Here is a 28,000-nt window from a genome sequence, read left to right on the forward strand (position 1 = left end):
CAGCCTCACATTCTCCACCATTCACATGCACTATATCCCAAATGCACCTGGCCATTCTGTGCCCTGGTACTTCTTGCTTAGAGAAGCCCTTCCTGTCCTCGTCTGCACAGTGAACCACCTTAAAAAAATAACTCAGATAAAGCGGTTCGCCTCAGCTGTGAGGATCTTCCTAGCCTCCAACACTCTTATTTCAGGAGAGGGGAACACTCTTTTCTTTGAGACCCTTTCTCCTGTTCATGTATCTATCATATGCACTTATTTGCTGAAATCTCTGATCTCCTAATAGACTGGAACTGTCCTGCTGTCGGGATTATTTTTTATTCCGGTTCGCATCGGGTAGACATCTAATAAATGTATAAAAACAACTAAGAGGAAGACAAGGAATCAGGAAGGACTGTAAGAATGAGATATAAATAAAGGATAGGAGTGGGAATATAAAAGGAAGGAAAACAGAAAACAAGAGTACATCAATGAGAACGTGATCGCTCTTACGAGGAGAACCCCTTCCGGATTAAATCTCTGCAAACGCTATGAAGAGGCTACAATTTCTGCTGATAAGGACCCTAGAATTTAGCATTTTCTTTGCAATTGTTTCCCAGTTATTGGAAGTAAAAGCCAGTCATAAAGAGAGTCCTGTGTCCTCTGGTGGGGATTGTGGCTTCTGGCATCTCAAAGCCAGAATTCTCACCTGGCAGGCCTCCGCCTGGTCCCTCAGGGCTTGCATACTGTTCCCAAAGGCACTCAGGTCCACCAGGAAGGCCTCATGCTTCTTTAGAAGAGCCTGGATTTGTTGAGGAGGGATCGTTAGAATCGAATACAGGAAGAACGCAAAGAACGCTATGCATTCCTGGGGGTGGTGGGGCTATAGTCTCGGGTTATATGGGTTGTCCTCATTCTCGGTAAGAGACACTTTCCATCTATAATAAACAGGTTTTTTGCTAACTCTAAATTGACAAGGAGTAGGAAAACAGGAGTTAGAAGGTCAACAATTTCGATTTTTTGCTTAATCAAAACGAACTCAAAATAGCACAAGTGTTTTATCAACACACATCACAGCTAGTGACGTTACTGTGTAGGATTCAACATTAGCATACTTTAGATGCCCACTGCAATTATCCCCAGCGCTGAAGGTTTGCTAAATATGATACTGGCTTACCATAAGGCAATGAGCAAGACCTAGAAGATAATTATGACCCTTAGGGTACATGTCTGCCCGGTTTTATTTCAATAAAGTAATTGTAGCGCATATATGTTAGAACCATGGTTGGTTTGTGAAATTCCAAGGCTAGCCTTAGAAGGTTAGGATGGGACCAAGACAGGGATGGCTCTCTGGTCATGCCTTTTTGGGTTTAGATCATCTTTAAGGAATCTATAGATCTCTGTGGGATCGGGAAAATGTAGTGTACCTCTTAGGACCTGTGTCCACTCCAAGGTTATCCCAGCTGGTGAAGGCCAAATGTGTTTACTCTGGAAGCCCCAAAGAATCTAACAGAGCGTGCGGCTGTCCCGCAGTCTCGTGCCATTTGGTACGTACTAGATGATGTCCACCCCCATGCCCCCCTTACCCCAGCTGCTTCTTCATCGGCCCCATAGTTAGTGTTGTCTACAATAGGCGCCTTCTCTTGGATCCACGCTTCGGCTTCATGCAGGTCAGCCAGGTACTGCTGGAACTGGACATTGGCCTCAAGATCGTTCTGCCGTCTAGCTGCTCGAGCCTGGAGAGACTCCATGTTGTCATTCAAAGCCTTGACCCTGGAGGCCACATCTTCTGCAGCAAAGTGCCCTGTGGAGTAGTTAGTTAAAAGAAGGGTGAGTATTCCCCTCCTTAACATCACCATACCTCACTCCTTTTGGTGACCTGGGAGGGACAGAGAGGGAGGTAGGAGGATGCTACCATGGGCAGTCCGTGTGGCGATGACAGAGGATGGGTGGATGTGCGCGGCGGTGAGTGGGGTGGTGTGGTCTGTAACACACGGACCTGAAACAGAATACCCAGGTGTGGGTCCTGCTCAGAGTTCCAAAAACATATACCGCCTAGAGTAAACAGAAAATCCAACCGATCGTTGCTTCTGCCCGGAAGGTGCTTAGTACATAGGAACAACTAGAAAACTGGGCAGATCGCAAGATCCGATGATGTTCACGCAACAGGCAGAGGATCGTGACTCATGAGAGAAGGGGCAGAAATGACATGTGCCCCCCCCATGCACGGGGCAGTCTCTAGGCCGTGCTGGAGGGTGAAGCTGGCTGTCACACCGGGCCGAGCAGGCGGACCAGAGCTGGGGCAGGAGGGACAGCCGGAGCCCATGGAGCAGAGGGCCGAAGAAGGGTGCCACACAGAGATGGGGCTTTGGAGGTGTGTGCCAAGGTCCCCTCGTGGGTTAGACTGGTGCCCCCTTGCACACGTGTGTAAGGAGACCCCTCCAGATGAGGACAAGGTGGCTGCAAAGCAGGAGGCCCCACATCCCTGGGGCCCACACAGGGCTGCAGATAAAGACAGCGCCCAGCAAAGTGCACTGGGATTACAACACACGAGCTGAGTTCTGGCAGAATTGCACCCCAGTAGTGGCCCCGTCTCTAAACCAGCTCCAGGATGCAGTCTTCCTTGGGGGTTCCGAGAGGCTCAGTGATTGCCATACCCAACAAACAAAGAACAGCACACCAGGTTATACTGTAATCAAATTTCTGAAAATCAGCGATGAAAAGCATAAAAGGGTAAGAGAGAAAAGAGACACATTCCACACGGGGGAGCAGAGATTGTGGCGAGAGCGGACTTTACATCAGAAACCCCGCAAAGTCAGAAGACAATTCAGCAGTGTCTTTAACATACAGAAAGACAGAGGCTGTCTCTCAAGAATTTTATGTCTCCTGAAAATGGGTTTCAAACAGAAGGCAAGGGGCGCCTGGGTGGCTCAGTCTGGTTAAGTGTCTGACTCTTGGTTTTGGCTCAGGTCACGATCTCAAGTTTTGTGAGTTTGGGCCCCATGTGGGCTTTGCTCTGACCGTGCAGAGCCTGCATGGGATTCTCTCTCTCTCTGCCCCTCTCCTGCTCTCTCTCTCTCTGTCTCAAAATAAATAAATAAACTTAAAACATTATTTAATAGTCACCCTTTCAGATACTGAAACGGAAAATTTTAAAACAAAAGAATAGACAAGTGTATATTCTATTCACCGTTAGAACAAAAGGGCATTATCACACATCATGCAGGGAACTTCACTGTGCATTTATGAAAGAAAGCCTATGAAAAAGGCAAGTAATGTGTTAGCATTATTATGAAACCCACAAAACCACAAGTGGAGAATCACTACTCTAAACTGAACACACATACACACAACTCCCCTAGACACATACCCCACAGAACTATAGCTACTAAACACATATGGAGAGAAAAATGGAATCACAAAAAAATGCATGATTAACCCAAAGACCATGGAAACTGGTAAGGAGAAATAAATAACAAGATGCTAGATTTAATTGCAACCATATTGATAATTGCATTAGCTGCAAATGATCTAAACAATCCCAATAAAAGGGAGAGATTATCAGATTGTGTAACATAAAATCAAAGCTTAACTGCATGCTGTCTACAAGAAATCTGCTTTCAGCATAAAGAAACAGAGTACGAGCAGAGATAGAGAAATATATATTGTGCAAAGATGAATCAAAGACAGCTGGTGTGACCGTGTTAGAGTCGTGCTAAGTAGGCTTCAGGGTATGACCGGGGATACGGAGAGCTATACCATAATGTTAAGGATTTAAATTCATCCAGAAGACACAACAAGCCTAAATATATCTGCACACAATTAACATAGCTTCAAAATACATGAAACAGAAACTGATAGAACTGAAAGAAATAGACAAAATCCACAATTACAATTGGAGATTTCAAGGAAAAAAAAATAAGGTGAATCACTATAATAACATAGCAACCACAAATGAATCACCGTTGAGATCTGAATTTTTGCAGAGCCATGTGAATTTTAAACTGTACTTTTGATAACTGGATCCTGGCTGGCAACAATTTATTCTTTTTCTGGCCCCAATTTATTCTTGAATCAAGGGAGAAACAATCCCAGTGTAATCTACTGTTGCTTGGAATTTGATGCTTGGTTTTGAGCATCATATTTAAGCAGTAGGGGTTTCTGAAGACGGGAGGCCAGGAGGGAAGAGACATATCAAGACTATATAAAGTAAGGGATTTAAATAAATGGTGCTATTTACCATCAAGACTATAAGACATTGGGAACCTAAGGCAAGTCTTCACAGATCTGGAAGCTCCCAAGTGGGGAAAGGGTGTGATCTGTTTTATGGGGCTTTAGAACTTCAATTCTAAATTCTGCAACTCCTAGAGAATATATCGGTTATTGGCATAAAATATTTTCTTTATTGGCTTAATTGGAAAATAGAAATGACTGGTTTGTGAGGTAGGAGGGTTCCTATTATTGGAATATATAAGCAACATTGTGTCATCATTGCACCTGTCAGAAATGCCCAAGGGGAATTTCTGCATTGAGGGGGAAGGTGGATCATTTGTACCTTTCAATTCCCACGAAGCCCTAAAATGGAACAAACTTCTTCCCTTAAGTTTAACATAGTGATGATTGGGCAGTTCAACCAGAACCGATCGTACCTTCCTCTACCATTTTGTTTCCCCTCTCCGTTATCATTCGGACGTGTGGCTCATGATTGGCGATGTCATCCTGGATGACCTGGTGTCTGTTCAGAAGTTTCTTGGAGGCAATCAGGTCCTTGCCTACGAAGAAAAATAATTTCAGGGCCTGGTGTGGTTCTAGTGTAGAGAATAAGAAGAGGCTAAGTCTACTTGTTTGTAACTCTTCGACCTACAAGTTCTTCTTTTGAGGTTGTGATCTCTGAGTGCATTTCCCGAAATTTATATTATTTTTCTGAATTAACTCTGCTCAGCGTTGTTCTTCCCCTTGCCTCTTTGTGCTAAGAAGATTCAATTCCTCATTTTGCAAAAGACAATAAATAAATCACTGTTCTCTTCGGAAGATAGGTAGAGAGGCAAGTAACTCCTCAGCTAAAACTTCCAATATCTTGCAACCAATTGTCTTTCATCAGATTACTTTCTAAAAGGTAGGCTCTTGCACTGACTAATACCCACGGGTGTCAGAAAGTTATTAAATCTTCCAACTTAGGTTGTTTCACCAAGAAAATGGTGTGTTATCTGTCTTGAAGTTTTCTTTGTTAAGATTAGAAATGACATATAAATGCCTCCCTTGCTGTTAACATTCACAAGCACCTCCTAAGTGGTATGCATGGTTAATTTTCCTTCACCTTCTTGGCTCCCGAGTTCCAGGTGTTGACTTTACCGTCCCCTGTCTCCTGTCCATGGGTTCCTCCCTCTTCCTTCAACGTCCCTTCCTTATACTTCCCACTAAATGACTTTCCAGAAACTGTGCCCAGGGACTCTTCAAAGAGGTCTTTTCTCTTCTAGAAGTTTTCCCAGACTGTCGTCATCATCGGCTTCTCATAGACGTGGACACTGAGTTCTCCTTCCACCTGTGGCCTCCCACTGATGAACTGACAGCTCCTTAAAGACAGGAAGTCTGTACTTTCTCTGCTGTTCTGCCCTCTTTTACTCTTTCAGGAGCGCAGATCATTACAAAAGGGAGGCACTGACGCTACGGACAAAATCACTTGGTACCTTAAACACTAACCATGGCTGCTCAGCCAATGACCTTGGCAATACGTTAGAGTAAGTAGCGAAAAGCTGAGCACTCCAGCTCTTCCCAGAGGTCTTCCATTCACGACACTGTTTGTGACTTATTCTAGGAGGTAAACTTTTCAGTATGAATTTTTTAAAAAACCTCCTATGGAAGACTGGAAAATATTTTCCCGAGTGTGCAGGGAGAAAGCTGAGAGTAAACCCTGAAAGCACCCCCACCATTGCGTCCCAGCTCTCTCAAACGGTCTGCACACCTGGACCTCCCCCGTGGCTCTGCCCACTCATGGTCAAGGACTCACCAAGGTAGGTGGAAGCCACCGAAGGCTCTGTCTCTTCTATCCAGGCTTCCTCATCCTCTGTGTCCCTGAACAGCTGCAGCAGGTGCAGAAAGTCAATGAGCTTCTTTTTCCGGGTGGCCAGTGGCTCCTTCAGGGCTTCAAACCGGGACACCAGGGACTCCCGCCTTGCTTGTATGTCACCAGCATTGGGATGGCCTATTTCTTCAAAATATGCTGCCAGGTCTGTGAGGCTGTCCACCTGATCCTGAGGGAGAGACGGAATAGGTGTCAGGACCCCAGGGGATGAGAAAGTGAGTCAACTAGAAGCGGGCTCTCCGGAACATCACACACAGTGTCTACACTCTAACCACTCCGTGGATGAGCTTAAGTCACAGTCTGGTGGGATGTCAGGGGGATAACCCCGAAACTAAGAGCCTAACGTATCTGCATCATAGTCCTCGCCCTGCTGGCAACGTTCTCTGTGACCTCGTGGAAGTCGCGTCACCGCTGTGGGCTTCAGTGTTCTTAACTAAAACATAAAAGAAGTGGGATTCGAGATATTTCCAAGCTTTGCATCCCGGGGTGCCGGAACAGGAGGAGGCAATGTTGTCCAAACCTTCTCGTACAGGTGAGAATCGGGTGAAAACACACACCGGAGGTGACCTAACTAGTGAGTGATGAGCCGGAATACGAAGCCCAAGTTTCTGGCAGGGAGGGTGTGATGCCAAAAGTAGGAGAGCCCACAAAGCCCCACGAGCCACGGGGTTCTGACAGAGGCCACGGGCACCCAGCGCCATGGCCACGTTAGAGAAGATCTGAGGAAGGGGCAGCTGACCAGCTAAAACTCGGGCAGTTTTACCTTTGGTGTCTCGTTCTCTTTTTCTTTCGAGAGTTACTTATCACGAGTGTGCTCGGAGCACGTAGGGGTGCCCTGGCCTACCGCGGCCAAAGGGCTGGCGACCCACCTGGCGGGTGGCCACAGCGGACTCCAGGAGGCCGTGTTTCCGGAGCAGGCTTTGGATGTCTGCCAGGCCTTTCCCGTAGTCCTCGGAGGCGGCCTGCTCTTCTGCCTTGTCCAGCCAGTGTTCTAGGTCCTCCGCGTTGTTCTTGAACTGTAGTTCCTGGTTAGCGTCATGCAACTGCGTCCCTGGAAGAAGGCGTTCGGACTGAGACAGGGGCCATCGCTTTTTCGTTACACAATGGCACGCCTTCTATCAACGTAAGGAGGAATACAGTATGTTGATGTTCTGATGAGAAAAAAATATAGATAACCATCCCGGATGTGGTTATACAAAAAAAAAAAAAAAAAATCACCTTGAATTTGTAGAACTCGGATGGCATTTGTTCTTAAATAGGGTAGCGTTCATTCTCAAAACAAAGGTACACAATCAGTTTATTCCCTGGTGACTTACAGTTCCCCTGTATTAAATTTTAACCATTCTGGGTATTTTCCTACGACGTTTGTTACTCTCTAATGAGGCCTCCTTTTCAAAGGAATCCAAACCCAAGTACTGCGTTTCTCCAGGGAAGGATAAAATCGGGATTGGTTCCATTTGAAATTTCGAGGTGTCTTTTTTATAAATGTCTTTCTCAGAACATTGCCAGTCCTTCTTAGTCCCCATCATGAGCCACGCCTCACGATTATCTCTTCCAGAAAATGCCTTGATTATCCACACTGTTCTCAACTAAACTCTTCATTCTTTGACCTTACAGCAATTATTTGCATTATATCTGTGAGGAAATTTACGTGTCTCCTGATGGGGGGGGAGTAGCAGTGATGTCTTACTGTTACTGTCAGGTTAGATTTTCCCCTAAACCCAAAATTAGAACGTTATCCAACAGAATGAGCATGATACATCTCTCCTATAACTAGGGCAGAGTCATGTCTATAGATGGAGTCTGCATCTAACAAGATTATTGATGGGAAAACCTCTTTGTTTGTGTCAATTTACTACAATTGATTTTTTTTTCCAATATATGAAGTTTATTGTCAAATTGGTTTCCATACAACACCCAGTGCTCACAACTGATTTTCTAGAGAAAGGAAGTTAAAGGTGCCTAGAGATTATTCAAGTAGACACGTGGTGATTTGTTTTTAAGAGCTTACGGCAGAGCCTGAACACTCTCAAGGAGGCAAAAAAAAACAAGTCGTCAAGCCCTATTCATAAGAATAAATTTAGCAGGAGCATCACATGTGGTGCTGACAGCCTTAATGTCTAAGTTAATAACCCGGGTCATAATATCTGGTCTCATCTATAGAACCCAAATATGTGAAACTTGAGGTAAGGAGTCTAGTTCTAGGTGCGTAGCCAATGTTGGATTCATGGCTCCAGAATATTTATTCGGGAGAAAGAAAAAAAAGTGGGAGCAAAGTGAAGAAAACAAAAGTAATTTCGCTTAAACCTACATACGTGAAGAGAACATAAAACTGTCCATATCTAATGCTGTGATAAATTCGGGTTGGATTGTAAAAACCCCTTGATCAACAAACGGCATTCCTTTTCACGTTGGTCATTCAAGGTAGCAGAGATGAAAAGGGTAGGTTTCAGAATTTAGGAAGTAGCCTTTGACCAAAACCCTTGCTCCTCACCTTTCTGCTCCATGGCTGCCAGCAGCTCCTTCCAGAGACTGACAACCTCAGCCACACGAGCAGTCACCTTGTCCGCGGCGTAGTGATTAGCCTCAATCATTTCCTGGCCAGTTTTCTCCAGTGTGTTGAGCAGGCGTTGATTATCTTGCAACTCCTTTTTGAAGTCTTCTTGCTTTTTAACCCGGCTCTTCAAGTTCTGAGTATCCTGAGACAAGACCGAAGACAAGGAAACTATTAATCTAAAGAATGGGGAGCAGGAATTTTGAGGATAGGGGTCACTTGTCCCTGTAAACACAACGGCATTAAGGAAAGGAAACAAGGCAACAGTCGTGGTCCGAGTACTGAGCCAGAGAAGGTTAGCAAACTCACGTGGCCATCCCCTTCATCTATCCACACAGCACATGTGGCTAATCGATTCTTACATGTTATTTCTACAGAGCCTAGATAACTCCTGAAGATTAATTTTGAATAAGGCCATGCAAGTATAAACAATCAGAGAACCGTCATGAAAAGTGACAAGTTTTTCTCATTCCTGTCCTGATACTTGAACCATTCACCCCTTTGCCCCATCTGGAGAAGATCTGTTTACCCTCCGTTCCCTGGAGGCACAGCTCCTCTGAAGAATGCAAACACAGGTTATGGAGTTTCACAAAATGAAAGGTACAGATAAGATGCTCAGGATCAAGGTATACACTGAAGACCGAATGAAGTCAAGAAAAGTAAATATTGTGAATAGATATTGGCCTAGAAATTAAGAGACTAATTCCAGCCTTGACTGTAAATGTGGAAGTTTATGAGTATGTATACGTGTATGTAATAGTTTATATTACATAACACCGATGAGTGAAAAATATGCATGTTACACAACCCCAAGGTAGAGAAATCTATGGGTCAGAGGTAACTCAAGAATTTGCCTAAGTCGCATAACCTGAGACAGAACAGGGAGAGAATTCAAGCCCCGGTTCACCTTCTCCAGAATTCATGCTTCAAACGCTTCTGTTAAACTGCCTTTTAAATAACTGTATAACTTTGGGCAATTTCCAATTCAAATCCAAATTCCCTTTCCAATTCAAATCCAAATTCCCTTTCCAATTCAAATTTTATTGGTTTCTCATCAGTAAAAATAAGGAGCCATTCCCTTCTAGATAGAAAACTGTGTAACTCTGTATTACGTCAAACCTTGAGGTTACATTTAGGTTCCTAGTAGCTTTCAGTAAACGTGAACATCCACCGGGATCGGACACAGAGTGTTCCTATTCTAAAGGTGCCCAGGAGAGCAGCAGAGGGGGCCAAGGGACGAGAAGCAGCCAAATAAAAAACAGTCCCTCCCTTTCCCCGTTACGTTACAGGACATTAGAAGTTGTGCCAGGGAAGAGGTGAGAGGCAGCAGGGCACGGGAAATCCAGAAGCCAGATTCTTGGCTTTCAGCTTGATATTGCGTCTTGAGGGATTCATGACGCTCCTCTGTAAAGGAGGCTCACCTGCTGAACACTACTGTCCTTTCCACGCTAAGACTTTCGTCCCCCGAAACTCAGTCCTGCTGAATGTGCCCAGGGTCTGAAAACCCCGCTTACCTTGTAGTCTTCATCATCGGCCAACTTTTTCTTCTTGTTGACCCAGTTCTTTAGGTCATCTGAGTCCTCATACAGTTTCTGCAGAAGCCACGAATCCTCCAGAAGTCTGCGCCGCATGGCAGCCCGGGCACGTAGGGCATCCCGCCGTGACAAGAGCTGCAAAAGCCGTGACCACACTCATGGTCAGCACAGCCAAATGTGGACACCTGAGATTCACTGCCCACCTCAGTGCCCATGCCCCCAGCGCCTCCCCTGGCCCCTCGGCACAAGCAGGCAGACGTGCGTCTGTGGCCTCGGACGTACGCTATCCCGGAGAGCAGCGATCTTCTCGGAGTCATAATGGTCGTTATCGATCAGCTTGGTGGCATTGTTGTCTAAGGTCTGAAAAACAGAAACGATAAAAACTGGAGTGGTTTTTCTACTGGGGCCCCTGAGTCAGTGGCCAGCATTTGGCCAACTGTAGACAGGAAGCCCGGAAGTGTGAGAAGAGTACAAGTTTTGGGATCGGAGATCTGGGTACTAGTTCTGACCTCTGTCACAACTTCTGTTTCAAAAATGTATACCTGACAAATTAATTACCCATTTATTCCATAATATTTTTAAAATCTAGTTTATAGGGGCGCCTGGGTGGCTCAGTCGGTTAAGTGGCTGACTTGGGCTCAGGTCCTGATCTCGCGGTCCGTGAGTTCGAGCCCCGCGTCGGGCTCTGTGCTGACAGCTCGGAGCCTGGAGCCTGTTTCGGATTCTGTGTCTCCCTCTCTCTCTGACCCTCCCCCGTTCATGCTCTGTCTCTCTCTGTCTCAAAAATAAATAAACGTTAAAAAAAATTTAAAAAAAAAGAAATAAAATAAAATCTAGTTTATAGTATATGCATTTTGGTGTCACGTGAAGGTGAATAGTTGATCTATTCTGAAGTTTTCAGGAGGATGCACTGTGGATATAGTCATGTCCGGTAGCCAGCACCTTCTCTCTCTCTCTCTCTCTCTCTCTCTCTCTCTCTCTCTCTCTCTCTCTCTCCTCTCTCCCCCTATCTGTTATACATCTGTATCTCTAGCTGCATGGGAACAAGTATCCAAAACGTTTACTCATATTCATTCATCAACTCCTCAGATTTTTAGAGCTCAGAATGGGTTAAGGGATCAGGAATAGGAAAGTAATCATAAAATAAATGAAGCATGGGGGCAGCTGAGTGGCTCCCTCGGTTAAGCGTCCAACTTCAGCTCTGATCATGATCTCACGATGTGTGGGTTCAAGCCCTGCGTCAGGCTCTGCACTGGCAGCTCAGAGCCTGCTTGGGATTCTCTCTCTCTCACCCAAAAATAAATCAATAAACATTTATAAATGATATCATTTTTAAAAGAACAAATTATTTTAGCTTTTACCCGTGACAATCAACAGAGTGATCACATGGATTGATAAGAGACCATAGTAATCTCCATGTTGACTGAAGATTGACAGACAGGGCTTGGAATTTTATTGATAGGGTTGTTGCTGCTGGTTGTGGTCCTATATGCAGACGTGTGTGAGTTAAAAGCCAGCACCAGCCTAGGAGACAGCCAAAGACATAGAGTCTACTGGACCAATAAAATCTTCCTGCACTTGTCTGAGCCCTGCTTATATGTTGACCAGTTTCTGGGACATTGTAACATAGGCTTGACAGGAAGACCGTGGTTGCATTAGATGGGAGACACAAAGCTGAGGATATACAGGAATGCATAGATGGTACTTAGGCATCTACATTATACCAGAGAAAACTAAATGGAGACATTCCTGGAGAAGATAAAGCTAAATAAATAATACGTTATAAGTAAAATACCTTTCAAACTTCTAAGTAATGGTTCTCTATCAGATGTGGATCCAATAATAACCATTCACACTGTAGAATAAATAAGGCAGTCCTGCAATTCATCGGAAAATGCGAATGGCCAAAATCTTTAAAAACTTTCTAAATAACGCTTTGTGGAACAAGAAATGTGACGGCAAGATGGGTATGAATACTTTTCTGGATGTTTCCTCTTTTAAAAGTAATCCTCACGTTATGTCTGGCAGTGACACGTGGTCCTCTCTGAGGACGGGAGTTGTCTGATGACGCAAACAGACATGGATGCGGCGCCCACACCGGGGGCACTTCTTACTGTGATCTTCTCCTCCTGGGCATTGAAGGCCTCCTCAAAGTCATCATGCTTCTGCAGAAGGGCTTCCACGCTGCCCAGGGAGTTTCCCAGGTCCTCATCTTCCAGGAAGGCCTGTAGGAGACAGAGAGACACAACTCCATTCTCCTCACTGGTGAGAATCATTGCTTTTGGAACACCTCTGACACAAGGACTAAGGATGGAAGGGAGGTGGTGGGAGAGCAAGGTGGGATTAGCACATGGCGGGATGGTGTGTGGGGACCAACCTCAAACAGCAGGAACTTCAGATGCCTTCCTAATCCTCCCGCACACCTTTACCACCTCTGTCTCTGGGTCTGTCCACATAGATTCCGCCCGGCCAATCCAGGCACCATTCTGAGCCCCCAGCGCTGCCTCAAGAGGACCCCTCACCTCCTTCAGGACATCTCTGCTTAACCCTGACTCATCACAACTTTCTATCCCTGATCCCTTAGCAATTTGATACCCATTTGGCCTCCTGTTGGCTTGCAGTTAAAGCCTCTCTGCTGTGTATTTAGGTATTTTCCTAGGCTTCTGTTCATGAGGGAATTCTAAAACCTCATGGAAAGGGCTGCTCTCTTCTTCTCCCCACGGATCACCCTCCAGGTCCTAGGAGAAGCCCCAGCCCTCAGCAGCAGCTGTGAGGGTACCGATGGCAGTCCCATGGTAAAGGGTCCCCTCCCGTTACCTCCTGTCTGCTCATCCAGCTGTCCACCTGCTCACTGTCACGATAGAAGAGGTGCAAGTATAAGCACTGTTCGTACTGATGCTTCCGCTGGTTCCACAGCCCTCGCAGGGCAGCCCAGTCGTTGGCGAGTATGGTCATCTTTGGAAAGGAGGAGACAACGTGAGCGCCCAGTCAATGCCAGGCCTTCAGAAGGACACACAAATGAACAAGAAGCGGGCTTTTCTCTGAAGACGTCAATGTCTAGGTGAACAACGTGGCAGGGAGATGAGGGTAAAGGCCACAACAGAGGCACAACAATACACTTAATACGTAGAAATGAAGGAGAAGAGATGAATTCCGATGGGAAGAAGCGGGGAGTAGAGTGTGGCAGGTGTTGCACCGAACAGGGATTTAAAGGGTGGGGATGGGGACCGGGATCATAGGAGGGCACACCATGACAGCATCATCACTCCAAATGATTGTTGGATAATACAAGTGCCCCAGAGCAAAGTGCAGTGTCTAAAAAAGGTGGACGCTGGAGGAAGGTGACGTTTATACAGCACGTAAATGATCGTTCTGAGAAGTTTGCATTCCCTTCTGAAAGCCAATAAGAACCCCCAAGGAAAGAGAAAGGTGACATTCGCAAACCCATATGAGCCTTTTTCTCCTGCTCACACATCTGCCCAAGGAATCCCAGTCTATTGGCAATGCTGCCGTGCTAAGTCCAGCAAAAAGGCAGCACAGATTTCTCAGGCTCCCAGGATAACAGATGCATTTGCAGGGATCTCAGTTTCCTTTGGCAGAAAATTGTTTAAAAAACAAAAATCCCTATTTTTTATTTTTCCCAGAGAGCTCGGGGTGAATTCAAACTATGGCCATCTCAACCTCACCCACCCCCAGCACTGGAGGCTGTGATTGGAATCGGATGAAAGGCAAATCTTTGAATGATTTTGATGAAAGGATGAAAGGCTGCAAATCTTATTTTATTTATCTTATTTTATTTATCATCCCAAGGAGTTTCGGTGACTCTGCGTCTGAAGCAAAATCTCTCAGGGGTCAGGGGGATGAGGTGAGTCCTTGCGATTCAGGAGGAGACGATCATGGCAAACCTGATTATTCAGCGGGTGGGACTGTGTAAAGCTTTCCTGTTATTTAATGTAGATTTGAGAAACACAGGTATAGAAAAATCAGTGCAATTTGAGGTTGTCGAGACGGGAGAAGAAAGCCAGCCGTGGGCCAGGCACCTTAGAGAATCCAAAGATGCGTAGGTAGTGTCCTCAAAGAATTTACAGTCTAGAGGCGAGTATGGAAAAGCGATAAAACAGCACAAGTATGACAAGGCAAGATGGTATGGAGGTTTTGAATTAGGTAGAAGGCGGGTCAATGAAACTTGGTAGGTTCAGGAAATAAAGGCTCAGAGGTGAGGAAGCACGCCTCACTTCCTGAGAATTTCGGATGACTCATTTCAGCTAAAGCAATATGTGAAGGGAGCATCTCAATATTGAGAGGTTGATACGACTTCTACCCTCGTCCTGTTCGGAGATGATCATATTATCATGAGATTCAGTGGGGCTAAATGTGTATCATAATTTCACACACTGTTAAACCGGATTACCTTTTCCAGAACTTCATCAGAGGCTTCATGACCGACGTCCAGCAGTTCCCGACCAGTCTCCTCAGCAGATTGGAATCGGTCATCATAAGAGTCAATCTCGTGCTAGGGTCATAAGACGGAATGTCTTAAAATTCAGCAAGAAACCTTCTGGAGGCTTGGCGCCTCCCTCTTCCTCCTCCTGGGGAGGCTCTTCTTCTCTACCTTGTGCTGCCCATGCCTGTCCAGCAGGGCCTCCCCACCAGCCACATCTGTGGGCAGCTCATCAGCATTGATCAGAGCAGACTTCTCTTTCATCCACCCTGAGAGCTCCTCGTAGTCAGATAAGAAGCGCTGATACCTGCAGGGAAGTTAAGGTAAAGGGCCGGAAGGAGAAACCAGGTAGGTGTGAGCGGACTTGGGAGCCTGGAGTTAGGGTTGGGTTGAGCTGAGATGTCCAACGTGCTCCTCACCCTTATCCCCGCCCCCTTCCCACTGCCCTGATGCACTGCCTGTTCCTTTAATGGTGCAGGCTGTCCCTCACTCCAAGCTGCAGACTCCCCGGACGGGTGCATTGTCGTGTGATGAGGCGCAGGGGCCCTGCTTCTCCAACATCACAACGTCGCACCTACCCCGGAAGCACTTGAACTGGAGTAAAGCACTTTGGCCAACGAGGCCAAAGTATAAGCCCTGACACGTAAATAACAGGAAGCAGCTGATAGGAAAGGGGACCAGAGCTGGGGTTAGGAGCCCTCCTGCACCTTAGCTCACCCTTGACCCTATTCACAAAAACAAAACCACGAAAAGGGTTACTTAGTCAAACATTTAAATGCTCACCAGTTACTTTGGGATCGTAAAAGTAGGATAAACATGGTCTTCTGGGGTTTTAATGATTAATCATAAACATTAACTACTGAAATGGTACCTGGCTTTTTGGCAAGCCAGCCCACACGGCATTCAGGAAATAATTCCAGATTTATTTTTACGCCCTTCAGCCTGGAAGTTTATTTTGGTGCCTAAACTGGGGCCAGGATTTTGGTGTTTCTTTAGCTGCTTTTCTGGGTCCCTGGGCAGCTTCCTAGCATCCTACAACTGTGCAAGTGGAAGAAAACGGACGGGGTGCACTGAGTGGAGGTGCCATTCTGACCGTCACATCAACCTGCAGAGGGCTCCTCTTAACAAATGAAGCTTCTTTTTGCCTCGACCATTGAGGAGGCGGGAGGGCTGGGTCCCTCCTCATGTCTTCGCTTTCACTCTTAATTTCTGCTTTTGACGTTATACCTGAACCCTATAGAGAGAGAGCAAGAGGGAGGAGGGGGTTCCCACCAATAAGAAGCTTGCAGCTTCTCATATCTGCTGGTTGCCAAGGCGCGGATGTGCTCCCAGTTGGAGACCAGCTCCTCCTTCATTTGTTGGATCTGAGATGCATCTGAAGGGTGGGAAAGCATCAGCCTGTCTGCTTTGGCACTCAACTCCTTTACCTTTGGGTAAAGAGAAAGAGAGAAAGGGGATGAGAAAGAAATGCGGTGGGAAATCCAAGCACTCTGATTCTCCCTGACAAAGTTTGGCGGGAGAGATCCGAGAAAGCAGCCGTATGAATACTAATAACTTAATACACGTACACTGAGGCTTTTATGTTAATATGCGGACGTGCTATTTCAGCATTAATAATTTACTGACCGTGTTTGTTTCTTATGGTGCTTAGCATTTCACATGTGTTTGCTTGTTTTCCAGTCTTTTGAAAATAGTACTCAGAGGTAGAAACTATTCTTATTCCCCTTTTTTGCAAAAGCTGGGATGGTATTTATTAGTGCAAGGGCATTTAGTGACTAAGTACCAGGAGCAAGGTTTAGACCTCAGGCTGTCACTCACCACCCTCTACACTGTTTCCATAAATATTGTTGTGGGAATCATTATATTCAACTATCATCAGATGTCGTCTAGGATTTGAGATTTTGTTATCGGGAGAAAAAAGTAAGACAAAATACAAAACTGCTCCAGGGACAGAGCTACGGTCAGGGCACAGCACACGGAGCCCTTCAGTGGGCTGACTGCTGTGCATACTCCATGGAGTTGGTTGAACTTATGGGTGATGTTGTGAGGGGGAAGAAGCAAAGATGGAAGTCAGTCTGGAGTAGGGGCTTGTACTAAGTTCCGGCATGCCTATGTCTATTCCTCTAGGGATAGGGACCCGCGTCTTCCAGCTTTCAGGTAAAGGGTTAGTACCCAAAATTTATAAAGAACTTATCAAAAAACAAAGAATCCAGCGAAGAAAGGGGCGGAAGACATGAATGGACACTTCTCCAAAGAAGACATCCAGATGGCCAACCGACACACGAAAAAATGCTCCACATCACTCATCATCAGGGAGACACAAATCAAAACCCCAATGAGATACCACCTCCCACCTGTCAGAATGACTAACATTAACAATGCGGGAAACAATAGATGTTGGAGAGGATGTGGAGAAAGAGGAACACTTTTGCACTGTTGGTGAGAATGCAACCTGGTGAAGCCACTCTGGAAAACGGTATGGAGGTTCCTCAAAAAGTTAAGAGTAGAACTATCTTGCAACCCAGAAATTGCACTACTAGGTACTTATCCAAAGGATACAAGGGTGCTGATTTGAAGGGGTACATGCATCCCAAGGTTTACAGCAGTGCTATTGACAACAGCCGAAGTATGGAAAGCTCCCAAACATCGACTGACAAATGGATAAAGAAGATGTGGTCTATATAAACAATGGAGTATTACTCGGCAATCAAAAAGAAGGAAAGCTTGCCATTTGCAATGTGGATGGGGCTAGTATACTGTGCTAAACAAAACAAGTCCGCCAGAGAAAGACAAATATCATATGATTTCACTCACATATGGAAGTTAAGAAACAAAACAGATGAACGTGGAGGAAAAGAAGGAAAAATAAGAAAAACAGGGAGGGAGGCAAACCATAAGAGACGCTTCAATACAGAGAACAACCTGAGGGTTGCTGGGGGGGAGGTGGGTGGGGGGATGGGCTAAATGGGGGATGAACATTGAGGAAGGCACCTGTTGGGAAGAGCACCGGGTGTTCTATGTAAGTGATGAATCAGTGGATTCTACCCCTAAAACCAAGACTATACTGTATGTTAACTTGAATTTAAATAAATAAAATTTTTAAAAAAGGAGAAGAAAACCCAAAGGTGGACCTAGTAACGTGCCCTAGGTGTCTCTGAGTTTCTTAAAGAAGAGCAAGAAGAAATGTCTTCCCTTATCTACCGAGTGCAGGAAAAAAACCAAGCAAGATTGAGCTGGAACTGACGAGTGTGTTTTGACCAAAAAAAAGATTCCCTGGCTGCAGGTACAGAGTGAGATTAGGAGGCCATTCTGGGAGGTAGCTTTTTTTTTGTTTTTAAAATCACGAAATTCATTGCAAAAAAACACAAGACTATATAAAAATCTGTGTATCTTTAAAGAAAACTAAAGGATATCCAATGGCCATGTATAAGTCACGAACTAGAACAAGAAGAATATTCAGGGCCAAGGAATTTCTCCCTCATTGAAATAATGAACTTACTGCATCCTCTGGAGGCAAGATGGCCAGCAAATACCTCTTCTAGCCCAGGAGGCTGGCCATTCTTCCAGCAGTGGCTTACCTTGTCCTGCATGACTGCAAGGTTCCTCTCAAGACCTTTGTGACTGTGGAACAGCGCCTCAGAGCTAATGAGATCTTTGCCATAGTCCTCAGAGGTGAGTTGAGGCTCCTTCTCTTTGATCCACTGGATGGCCTCCGTCACATCCCTGCCAGACAGCCACATGAGCTCCAACAAAGAAGATGTCAGGAATTACAGGGCAAACAACACACACGGCAAAGACTGCCCTGGTCCACTCGGCTAGCAATTACCTGGAATTCCTACTCACTATCGAAGAGTAATGCAAAGAGTTCTTGCTTTTAATGGCTTCCATTGACATGTAGGGGCCTGGGCGTCTCCCTGGTCATTGGGCCTCTGCATATACTTCCCATAACTGGGTCAGCTCTTCATGAGTCTTTCTTCTTCCCGACTCAACCTTCCACTCCCATCCAGTTCGTAATATGCTTTCCTTGCCTCTGCAGCCTTTCTATCGCTAATTCACCTGAGCTACTTTTATAGCTTTGGGCTCCAGTCATCGCACGCTTGGCCACGGGGTGGGTCACAGCTGTCTTAACTACGCTCTCCCTTGCTGCCTTAAATGCAAGCACATGATTTCCCTTGGTTCGAGGGATTGGCCAGTAATTGCCAGCAGCAGACAGAGGCTGGCACAATTAGATGCGGCGCTGTCGTAGGCTTTCCCATAACGTGCGGGCCAGATTCGTACCTTTTGAATCGCTGGAGGTCTGCAGCATTGGCCAGTGTCTCCTGTCGCTGCCCAGCCAGGCTGAGGAGACGCTTCCAGGCGGTGTTCACCTCATCCTGCTTTAGCTTAATCAAGGGCAGGTCAGGATGTTTCTCCTGTGGGAGGGGACCAGTGCGGGAGTGAGGCAAAGCTGAGATGATTCCAAAAATCATTTGACATTTCTCATTTCACGCTAGTTCGTACTTTGCCAGGCATGGAGAACGACCTTTTGGCCAGATCCCAATCTTCACCTTAGCCCTGCGCCCTAGCTTTAACCCGATCCACATTGCCAAACTCCAGACGCCAAGCAGCCAGATGCGGTCTCTTTCACTCGCAGCCCTGGGGCACCCTATTAACACACATTGCCCAGCCATGGTGTTATTTTCAGAATTCCACCTTGTTGGTGCCTGCTAATCCCCTGAAAATCCTGAAAACCAAGGAAGAAAAAGCCCCGTCTGTGAAATATGACTTTATTTTCCAAAACTCTGCGACTGAGGTTCTTAATTCCTCTCGGGTCCTGACGCCTTCGAGAATCTACTGAGAGATTATACAGAATTATACACACATGTATCCACATTTCATTTTGGAGAAAAACTTCATGGATTGCTGCAAAGCATCTAAAGCACTGAGATTAATGAATACTAGGTTAAGTTAACAGCATCAGCCTATGTTGACACTTGGCACTTTTGAGTAGTTCCCACGTGTCTGTCTTTCTGCTCCTCCTGTCCCTGTCTCTCTTCACATTTCCATTCCCAATTCTGAAGCTGCTCCAGACGGGATTTTCGAGACTCTCCTTCCTGGATAGATGGTCCTTTCTGTTTGGCGCCGTGTGGGTCCCGGTCCAAAAGAGCAGAGGACGCACTCTAAGCCGTGTTGATCCTTCCCGTGGTAGGTTAGATAAATGGCCATGCTATTTTACCAGGAAGCCTTCCTTTCGAGACGTGAAGTCCGTTTCCTCACGCTTTGGATCTGGGTTGGCCTATGACTCGCTTACCATAGAATGTGCCAGAAACTATACGAGTTCCTGTACTTTCAGCTTCTGTTCTAACCTTTGGAACGCTGACACATAAACAAACGTGAAAGACCGTGTGGAGAAACCCCTCGTTATCCTCGCCAAGGCCGCAGACGTGGGGGCAAGGCCGTTTTGGACCCTCCGCCCCAACTGAGCCACCAAATAACTGCAGCCACTTAAGAAACCCAGGTGGGACCAGGAGCATTGTCTAGCGGAACAGCTGAACCACTGAATCCGGAAGAAGTAACACATTTGTTGTTTTCAGCTTTGTGACGGTTTGTGAGATAGCACCGAATAACTAAACAACTTCCACAACAAGACAAAGGTGGCGGAGAGAGAAAATTTAGAGACTGTTGGAAACATGGCCTGGAAAAAAACTGAGAGTCAGTTACTTTCCCCCCTCAGGTACCCACCCATTCGTCCTGAAATCTCGGTTCTGTTAGTACAGAAAGATCGTTGCCGTTCTGGAGATGCAGTGAGGATGAGACCACATGGAAAAGCACAATAGCCAACGCTTGGAGTTTTGAATTCCTTTATATCCACATAAAATTTCCTTTTTATCCACATAAAATTTCCTTTATATACAAATAAAACCAGGCTGGCTTCCCGGTTTTCTTGGCACATCCTACGGTTATGTAGCCCCACATTGAATTGTTTGTCTGCTCAGATATTGAAAGCTTATTTAAACATTTTCTTAAGTAAAGGAAGGTAAATCTGCCTCCCTTCTCCTTCCCCCACTCACAAACATCATGTATAATGGCATCGTCCATATTACGATAGCCCACCATTATTTTAAATTCTTTGCTGCTTTATTCGGGTTCTTCTCCACAAAAAGGGTGCTGCATAAAACTGAGTGGTTGACCAATTGGTGCTCCGCACAGGAGTTACCCGGTTGCGGGTCTCATTCCTCCACGCATGTGCACAGGCACACCCACAGGTGTGAACACATACGCTCTCCCTCCCAGTCACGCCTCTATTTGCACAGACTGGCAAGGGATGACCCGGACAGGAGAGGAAGTTGCCCCGGACCTGTTACGACAAGGACACGCAGCCTTGTTTTCTCCCGATGCCCGTGTCCCTCACGTCCCACCTGCTGATGGCGGAAGGCTTTGGCCATCAGGAGCCCTTCCCTGCATTGACCCTCTGCTCCCCATCTCACCTCGGCACACTGGTTGGCATACTGGTTCATTCCATCCAGTTTTCTTTTCTGAGTTTCCAGGTCCGCCTGGAACTCCTCAAACTTCTTATGCAGGACCTCTGTGCGTTCCCAGTCCTCACCCAGCTCTGCTGACGTCACTATAGCCTCCTGTGGACCAGGAAAGTCTGTTGAGTCACCGGCAAACGTTTCAGAATTCCTGCAGTTCAAATGCCCCAAACCATTGCCCACACTCCCCGGAAATCTCAGAAGGAGGGGCTGGTGGGGCCTGGGAGAGACCTTGAGGAAAGAGCCAGAAGCAGGAGCGGGTGTCCGGAGGGAGCACTCTGGCCCAGGGCATGGCACTCTTTGAGGTAATCTTCCAGAAAGACCAGGGACATGGTTGGCCAAGGCTCCCGGAAGCACCCTTTGTACTTTGGAACATGAGAAATAAATTCATCCTGGTTCTACTCAGGTCAACACACTGAGTATCCGCAAAAGGGCTGCACTATGCACTTACTTGCTTACTTGTTATCTTCAGCCCTAACTACGGGATCATTCTTTCAGTGTCTAGAAAAATAGTTACAGGTACTGAGAGGCAGCCCTTAGGGAAGGAGCAGGCAACACCGCCAGCCTGGACCCAGAGTCAGAGCAAAAATTCAGGAGGAGCTGAGGGGCACGGAAAGTAGCCGGGGACAGGCCGGGAGCACTTTCCCCCCACATTGCAATGTCAGTGGTCTCCAGGATACCCCCACATCTCTGCCAAAATTCCTACTTTCCGGGAACAGGGTCCAGGAACAGGCACCCAGACTGGTTTACGAATAGCCTGCGTTCAACGGCCGCGGGGTGCCTGGGACACGAACGGGAAGTCCTCTGTGTCCTGCGCGGTCCCTACCTTGTCTCCGATCCACTCCAAGGTGTCGGCGCACTCCTGCAGGTACTGCTGTAGACGCAGGGCCCGCAGCAACAGGGTGCCCCTCTCCCGGGTCAGCTCCAGAAGGAGGTCCCACAGCGTGCGCAGCTGTTCCAGATGGGCCTTTGGGAAGAGAGGCAAAACCACTCAGACACCGCACCTGCCTAGGGCAGCTGGGGCAGGTGCACACTCCACCGGGGGGCGGGGGGACTGGATAAAAATGTCATCCGCTCGTGCATTAATGGCTCCACAAACATTTACAGCAGGAAATCGACATGCATGGGAGTAGCTGCTAAACCAGGCTGGATGTGATCTGCCACGAGAGAAAAAAATGTAAACGTGCTTTGAGGTTTTACAGGATGAAACGATTGCCGACCACAAGACAGGAGGCCACAAAGATTCATGGAAGAGTGCTCATGTGAACTGAACCTTGAGGAACAGATAGGATTTGGAAAGGTCCATGATAGGCAGAGGGCGTTCTAAGTACTGTCCAAGTCGTAGAAGAAACTTAGCACGAACTGTTTGCCAGAAGGAGTGAGAGTTACAGTTTTGCTAACTTGTAGTGGAGATTCGTGGCACCAAAACCATAAGAGAATTTTTGGACTATGCAGTCGAAGGCTTTGACGCCAGGTTAGCTTAGAAGATCACGTATTACATAACTTGAAAAACTGAAGGTATCGTCTGTGTTATGTCCACAAGAATCTTATATTTTCCAACTGGTCCATGGCATAAGGTAGCACACAGACCACACTTCTCTCCGAATCCTATAGTGGTGCAGTCTGATGGAGCACAGTGAGTCCGATAGTTGTGAAAAGGTTTCAAACGTGGCTCAGATATTGTAATTGATGTAGGGGATCTGTGGCACACAAAGCTGGGAATAACACAAAAACGATTTCAATTGTACACCAATAGGTACGTCTTGAGATTTTTCTCGTTACAGACTCCTTTCCAATAAGGTTCTCTTCTGGTTAAAGTCTGTGTTCTCTGACCATATTTTGTTGACAGTAAAATGGACCAGAATTTGTATGCCAAATGTGGAAAGACTAGACCCAATTTTTAAATATGTAACGTAAATCTGGGCTGACGCTTCCAAAACAAAACAAAACAAAAAAACTCAGTGAAAAAAAGAAAAAAGAAAGAAAGAAAGAAAGATCTCACTCATGCAGAAGAGATCCTGAAGTGACTTTATCAACACAAGCATGTTGGAAGAGTGTGTGAATGAAGTCAGAAAAGAGTTGATCTGTTAGTAATGGATTCCAAAGGGGTGATGGTCTTCAGTCCTCAGTGTTCAGGGAGGACTTTCTGAAGACAGGATTTGGGGAGCAGATTACAGAACTACGATAGTAGTCACAGCACGTGGGCTGTGAAGAGAAGGAGGCATCACAGACAGACAGGCATTTCAGAGAAGATTCAAATGGCAGAACATCCCTTGTTTGAAGAGTCTAAGGAACATGGACCCTGAGGTCAGAAGAAATAATCAGAAATGACATTTGGGAGGGGCCCCCGGGTGGCTCAGTTGGTTGAACGTCTGACTCTTGATTTTGGCTCAGGTCATGATCCCAGGGTCATGGGATCAAGCCCCGCGTCGGGCTCCACAATGAGCATGGAGCCTGCTTGGGATTCTCTCTCTCTCCCTTTGTCCCTCCCCCACTCACACCCTGTCTCTGTAAAAAAAAGAAAAATTAAAAAAAAAATTAAAAAAAAAATGAAATGACATTTGGGAAGGCCAAGTCATCTGGGACACGTGGAACTGGGTTGAAAAGGACTTGATCTTCAGCAAAGTTATCCTGCGGTGGTCAAGGAGTGTGATGCTATCCCAGGATAGCTTTTGTGTCATAGCTCATTTCCCACCCCAGGAACAGGAGGACGTCCCGTCATTTTTCCTGCCCCACCCCACTAGAAGATCAGAGGCAGGAACCCCGGTTCCAAGCCAGCTGCATCTAGCTGCATACCTGGCATAATCAATGAAAACTCTGATAACGTAATAAAAAGTTGGACTCATCTCTTCCAGAGTCATGTCGTATAGTTACCTTGGTGTCCTCATGGGCAAAATGCCCCTCTGCAAACCGGGTTTCCCTGATCTCTTCCAGTTCAGGAATGACCCTGGACTTTGCTTGCACTTCTGCTTCCAAGGATTCATGCTTCCGATACTTGCCCTGAAGTTTAGAAATCAGAGGACAAGTTTACAGAGACAGAAGGAGGCAAACAGTAAGAGACTCTTGAAACCTGAGAATAAACTGGAGGTTGATGGGGGGGAGGGGAAAGTGGGTGAGGGGCATGGAGGAGGGCACCTGTGGGGATAAGCACTGGGTGTTGTCTGGAAACCAATTTGACGGTAAATTTCATATTTAAAAAAATAAATAAAATAAAATAAAAACCTGTAAAAAATAAAAAGTGAATTAAAACTTTAAAAGTAAAAATAAAACAAAGTATGGGTATACTTAAAAAAAAAAAAGAAATCAGAGGACATGGCTAATGAAGCCTAGCGTCCCTGGGTCCTAAAAATGTTCTTCTGTTCCTTTTTTTACTTTCGGGCGGAACTACTTGCTTCACAACCTAGATTAAGTGGTAACCCGTGCTCAGGGCTGGAGGAGTCACATCCTACAAGAAATGGTCACTCCTGGCCCCCCCAGGCTCCAAGTCAAGGGCCACAGAGAAATGTTTTGTCCTGTTCCCATCGCCTTTGGGGAGTTTCCAGTAAATACCCTCCATCGCCATCGGTGGGAATGAGAAGATGCCCCACATTTGTTCCTCTTCAGAAAAGAGGAAGTAAGTGCTATGGAAAGTTGAACGCAATGAGGAAAGTGATTATTACAATAATGGCTTTTTTGTGATTGAGATGTTTTTGCTTCTCAGATTATGCTGTTATTGGCCTATATAAATGGATGCACTTAATCCATATCACTTTGTTCTTGACCCAGTGCTTCCTCTCCAACATCAAGTACCCTTTTTAGGCAGGTTACCTTTTCTCCTGGTCGTGACTCTGTCGCATGCTGTAGGACAAGGAGGAGAGGAGCTTCCACCAAAGCTCTCCTCCTGACACCTGTCATGTGGACTTATGAAGGGCATGGAGAGCCCCTTGGGAGAAACCCAGGAAAAATTCCACTTTATTCCTATCCTTCTGAGCAGGGTGGAGGGCAACTGATTCTGAGGCACTGACGTTTCTTCACCTCAAAATATTAAAATCACAGAGTGTGTCATAAATTCTTTGAACTCTCAGTCACTGTTTCGCTCATGGCTTAATTTCAGATTCAGAATACATTCATAGAAGGGCGCCTGGGTGGCTCATCAGTTAAGTGCCCAACTCCTGGTTTCAGCTCAGGTCATGATCTCATGGTTTGTGAGTTCGAGCCCTACATTGGGCTCTGAGCTGACAGGGCAGAGCCCGCTTGGGCTTCTCTCTCTCTCCCTCTGTCTCTGACCCTCCCATTCTCTCTCTCTCTGTCTCTCTCTCAAAAATAAATAAATGAACTTAAAAAAAAGAATACATTCATAGAGCGAGTTTCGCTTGTAAATAAGGCACTGAGGCTTGAGAAGTGAAAGACACGGGCCATTTAGAAACAGAATTATGGTCCCTAATGGGTAGTCTGATCTTTCTGTGACATCGCCTGACAGTTAACTAAGTAGGCACTTACATTACAAGAATGTTACCCTCCCTGGAGATCTCAGGGTCTGCTCTGGGGAAGTCAAACGACTGAGTACCTGTATGTTAGTTAGATCTTCGTAGCTCTTATCATCTGCAATCTTGAGTTTCTCCAAGACCCACTTCTCTAAGTCATCTGCATCCCGTCTGAAAACCTGGTAATGATAGGACTCTTCGAGCTTCTGACCCCTCTCCGCAACCAGCTCCTTGAACCTCTGGTACCGAGTCAGCACCTCCCTACGTCTCTCCTGGATCGCCTCCGCAGTTTCCAGCACCTTTGGGCCACTAGTCTCCATAGCCTGAAAGTTAAAAATCTTCTCTTACTGGTGCTCAAATCTCTGTGATGTCCCTTTTGTATGTACCCAGGCCTTTACTCTTGTGGGACTTAGATTCAGATGTCTTGAAGCCTGTTGTTATTAGGGGTCCAGTGTATCTACATAATTTCAACCTTATCTAGCTACCCTTTTGGCTAATAATTCTTTAGCACTCAGGACATTCTTCCAACTTTTCACATAAATGTGTGCCAACATCTATTACATTCTATAAATTAAGGTATATATAAATATAAATATATATAAAAATTAATTAGGATATATAATATATACATTCTGTATACAAATTAAGTCAAAATTAATCTTCTCCACTTTTTTATTTGCTTTATATTTACAAACACTACAAACAAAAAGTTCAGCACATCTTTGATCCAATTATCATACATTTCAAATTATTAGCATCTCAGTAATTGGCTTCCACAACATAAAAGATCATACTGTTAAACACCATAAGTGGGACCAACCTGTTTAGGGCAATAACTTGAAAAATCTCCATAGGATTACCTTCATTCATCTGGATGTGGGCACAGTTTCCCCTAGCTTACCTCCGCCAGGACACTGAATATCAAGTTCAAATTTTAATCTTCCTCTGAAATATAATTGCTACTCTGTATATCGCTTTTACTACTTGGGCTACAGAATCAACTCATTCTCTACAGACCCAGATCTTTCTTGTGTACTATTTTGCTCCAAGTTCTCTACTTGTTCCATATACGGACCCGTGTAAATGGGTCATCGCTAGATTTTCATGCTATAAAGCCACAAGCTTAAGGTCGTGGTTTAAGACGGGATACTCACAAGAAGAGAGTCAAAATCAATCTTCTCTACTTCTTAAAAGCCAAGAAACAATGCTTACAGATTCTGTCCAAGACGGTACAGAAAGGTCAAACGAGACTGCTTTCCTCATTATATCAACGACAAACTGTGCCATAAAGAATTCCATACTCACGGTTTCCTTTGGAAAGCGTTTCACTTTTCGTAAAGGTCAAGAACCTGGCAAGACAAAATGTTTCCGGAAGAGAGAGGAATAGAGAGAAAGAGAGAGAGAATTCACATGGAATTGTTTAGTCTTCTTCCGATAAAAATGAAAGCAATGGTACACATGTGGAAGAGTCAAAAAGAAAAAAAAAGAAAGAAAAGAAAAGCCCTGGGCCCAGACTCCCGCCAGCTAGAGTCTCTGTTATCTTCAGAAGGCAGGAGACACATTCAGCAGAGGCAGCTGTTAACTTGGGCAGTCGCTGGGTGACTCAGCGGTTCAGAGACTGTATGTAGCTCTAAAAGTTTCTCAGGAGGAACTATTTCCTATTTCATAGGAAATAAAAGGAGGGTTTTTTCTTTAAATGAAAAGTTAGAAAGCAAAAGCCATTACAGATAGACGTAAGATAAAGAAGCCGTGTTATAATTCTGTGTTGTTTCTTTGACTCGTCTTAGATGCTATGTCTGCGAATGGCAAATCATGAAGGAATTCTGGGTCATCTGCTCTCTGGACTCTGCAGAATTACAAGAACTTGGGGGCACACATAGGTTCTTGTCCCAACCCATTTCTAGGAAATACAACTCAACCACTTCATGAAAACACAGAAGCAGATTTTTCACAGCCCTGAAATCAGTAAGATATGCTAATTCTTGCCGTAGAGCCTTTGTGAAAATAGGAAGAAAATTGTATTCCTGGTCTTCCAGGCTGGGTTTTTAAAAATCTCATTCAGCCGTTCCCTTAACCATTTAAATGGAAGAGATGGAGGAAGGAAGACATGTGTGTGTTTATTCGTATTTCATGAAGCAAAAATGAGCATACCTCATTTGACAAACGAATGAAATATCTGAGAATGGGACAGAGTTCTAAAATATGGGATAAAAGTCATCGTGTTTTATGAATTGTTTTTAATGGAGTGTAAAGGAAGCAGAAACAGTTCACCAAAGGCACAGTCCTTTTTGGCCACGTTACAAAAATGAAACAAACAAAGAGAAAATACCGGGATGGTTTCAGGTCCTCCTACAAAGCAGGGGACTGCCCAAGCCAAGTATGTGACCCACACTTCATTCCAGGTTGGATCCACCTTGAATAACCAAGCGTTCAT

The 28,000-nt window shown here is 45.6% G+C and overlaps 1 protein-coding gene across 1 annotated transcript in view; it reads right to left on the reverse strand.

Annotated features, from left to right (window-relative positions):
* SPTA1 (spectrin alpha, erythrocytic 1) overlaps positions 1–27,207 on the reverse strand; it is a 64,674-nt gene extending 37,467 nt beyond the window's left edge. The window contains exons 1-20 of the mRNA XM_053209127.1: positions 26,872–27,207; positions 25,650–25,889; positions 23,978–24,103; positions 21,930–22,070; positions 21,059–21,205; positions 18,870–19,003; positions 18,170–18,314; positions 15,864–16,018; positions 14,763–14,898; positions 14,562–14,663; positions 12,968–13,105; positions 12,265–12,375; positions 10,433–10,510; positions 10,130–10,285; positions 8,556–8,760; positions 6,931–7,112; positions 5,987–6,230; positions 4,629–4,751; positions 1,566–1,783; positions 689–781 (exon numbers count right to left, since the gene is read on the reverse strand). Of these exons, the coding sequence (XP_053065102.1) occupies positions 689–781; positions 1,566–1,783; positions 4,629–4,751; positions 5,987–6,230; positions 6,931–7,112; positions 8,556–8,760; positions 10,130–10,285; positions 10,433–10,510; positions 12,265–12,375; positions 12,968–13,105; positions 14,562–14,663; positions 14,763–14,898; positions 15,864–16,018; positions 18,170–18,314; positions 18,870–19,003; positions 21,059–21,205; positions 21,930–22,070; positions 23,978–24,103; positions 25,650–25,886 (2,871 nt within the window). The 5' untranslated portion in view covers positions 25,887–25,889; positions 26,872–27,207. The remainder of the gene's footprint in view (positions 1–688; positions 782–1,565; positions 1,784–4,628; positions 4,752–5,986; positions 6,231–6,930; positions 7,113–8,555; positions 8,761–10,129; positions 10,286–10,432; positions 10,511–12,264; positions 12,376–12,967; positions 13,106–14,561; positions 14,664–14,762; positions 14,899–15,863; positions 16,019–18,169; positions 18,315–18,869; positions 19,004–21,058; positions 21,206–21,929; positions 22,071–23,977; positions 24,104–25,649; positions 25,890–26,871) is intronic.
* Positions 27,208–28,000: the final 793 nt, after the last annotated feature.

The sequence above is a fragment of the Acinonyx jubatus genome, chromosome E4, assembly GCF_027475565.1.
Source record: "Acinonyx jubatus isolate Ajub_Pintada_27869175 chromosome E4, VMU_Ajub_asm_v1.0, whole genome shotgun sequence".
Lineage (NCBI taxonomy): Eukaryota > Metazoa > Chordata > Mammalia > Carnivora > Felidae > Acinonyx > Acinonyx jubatus.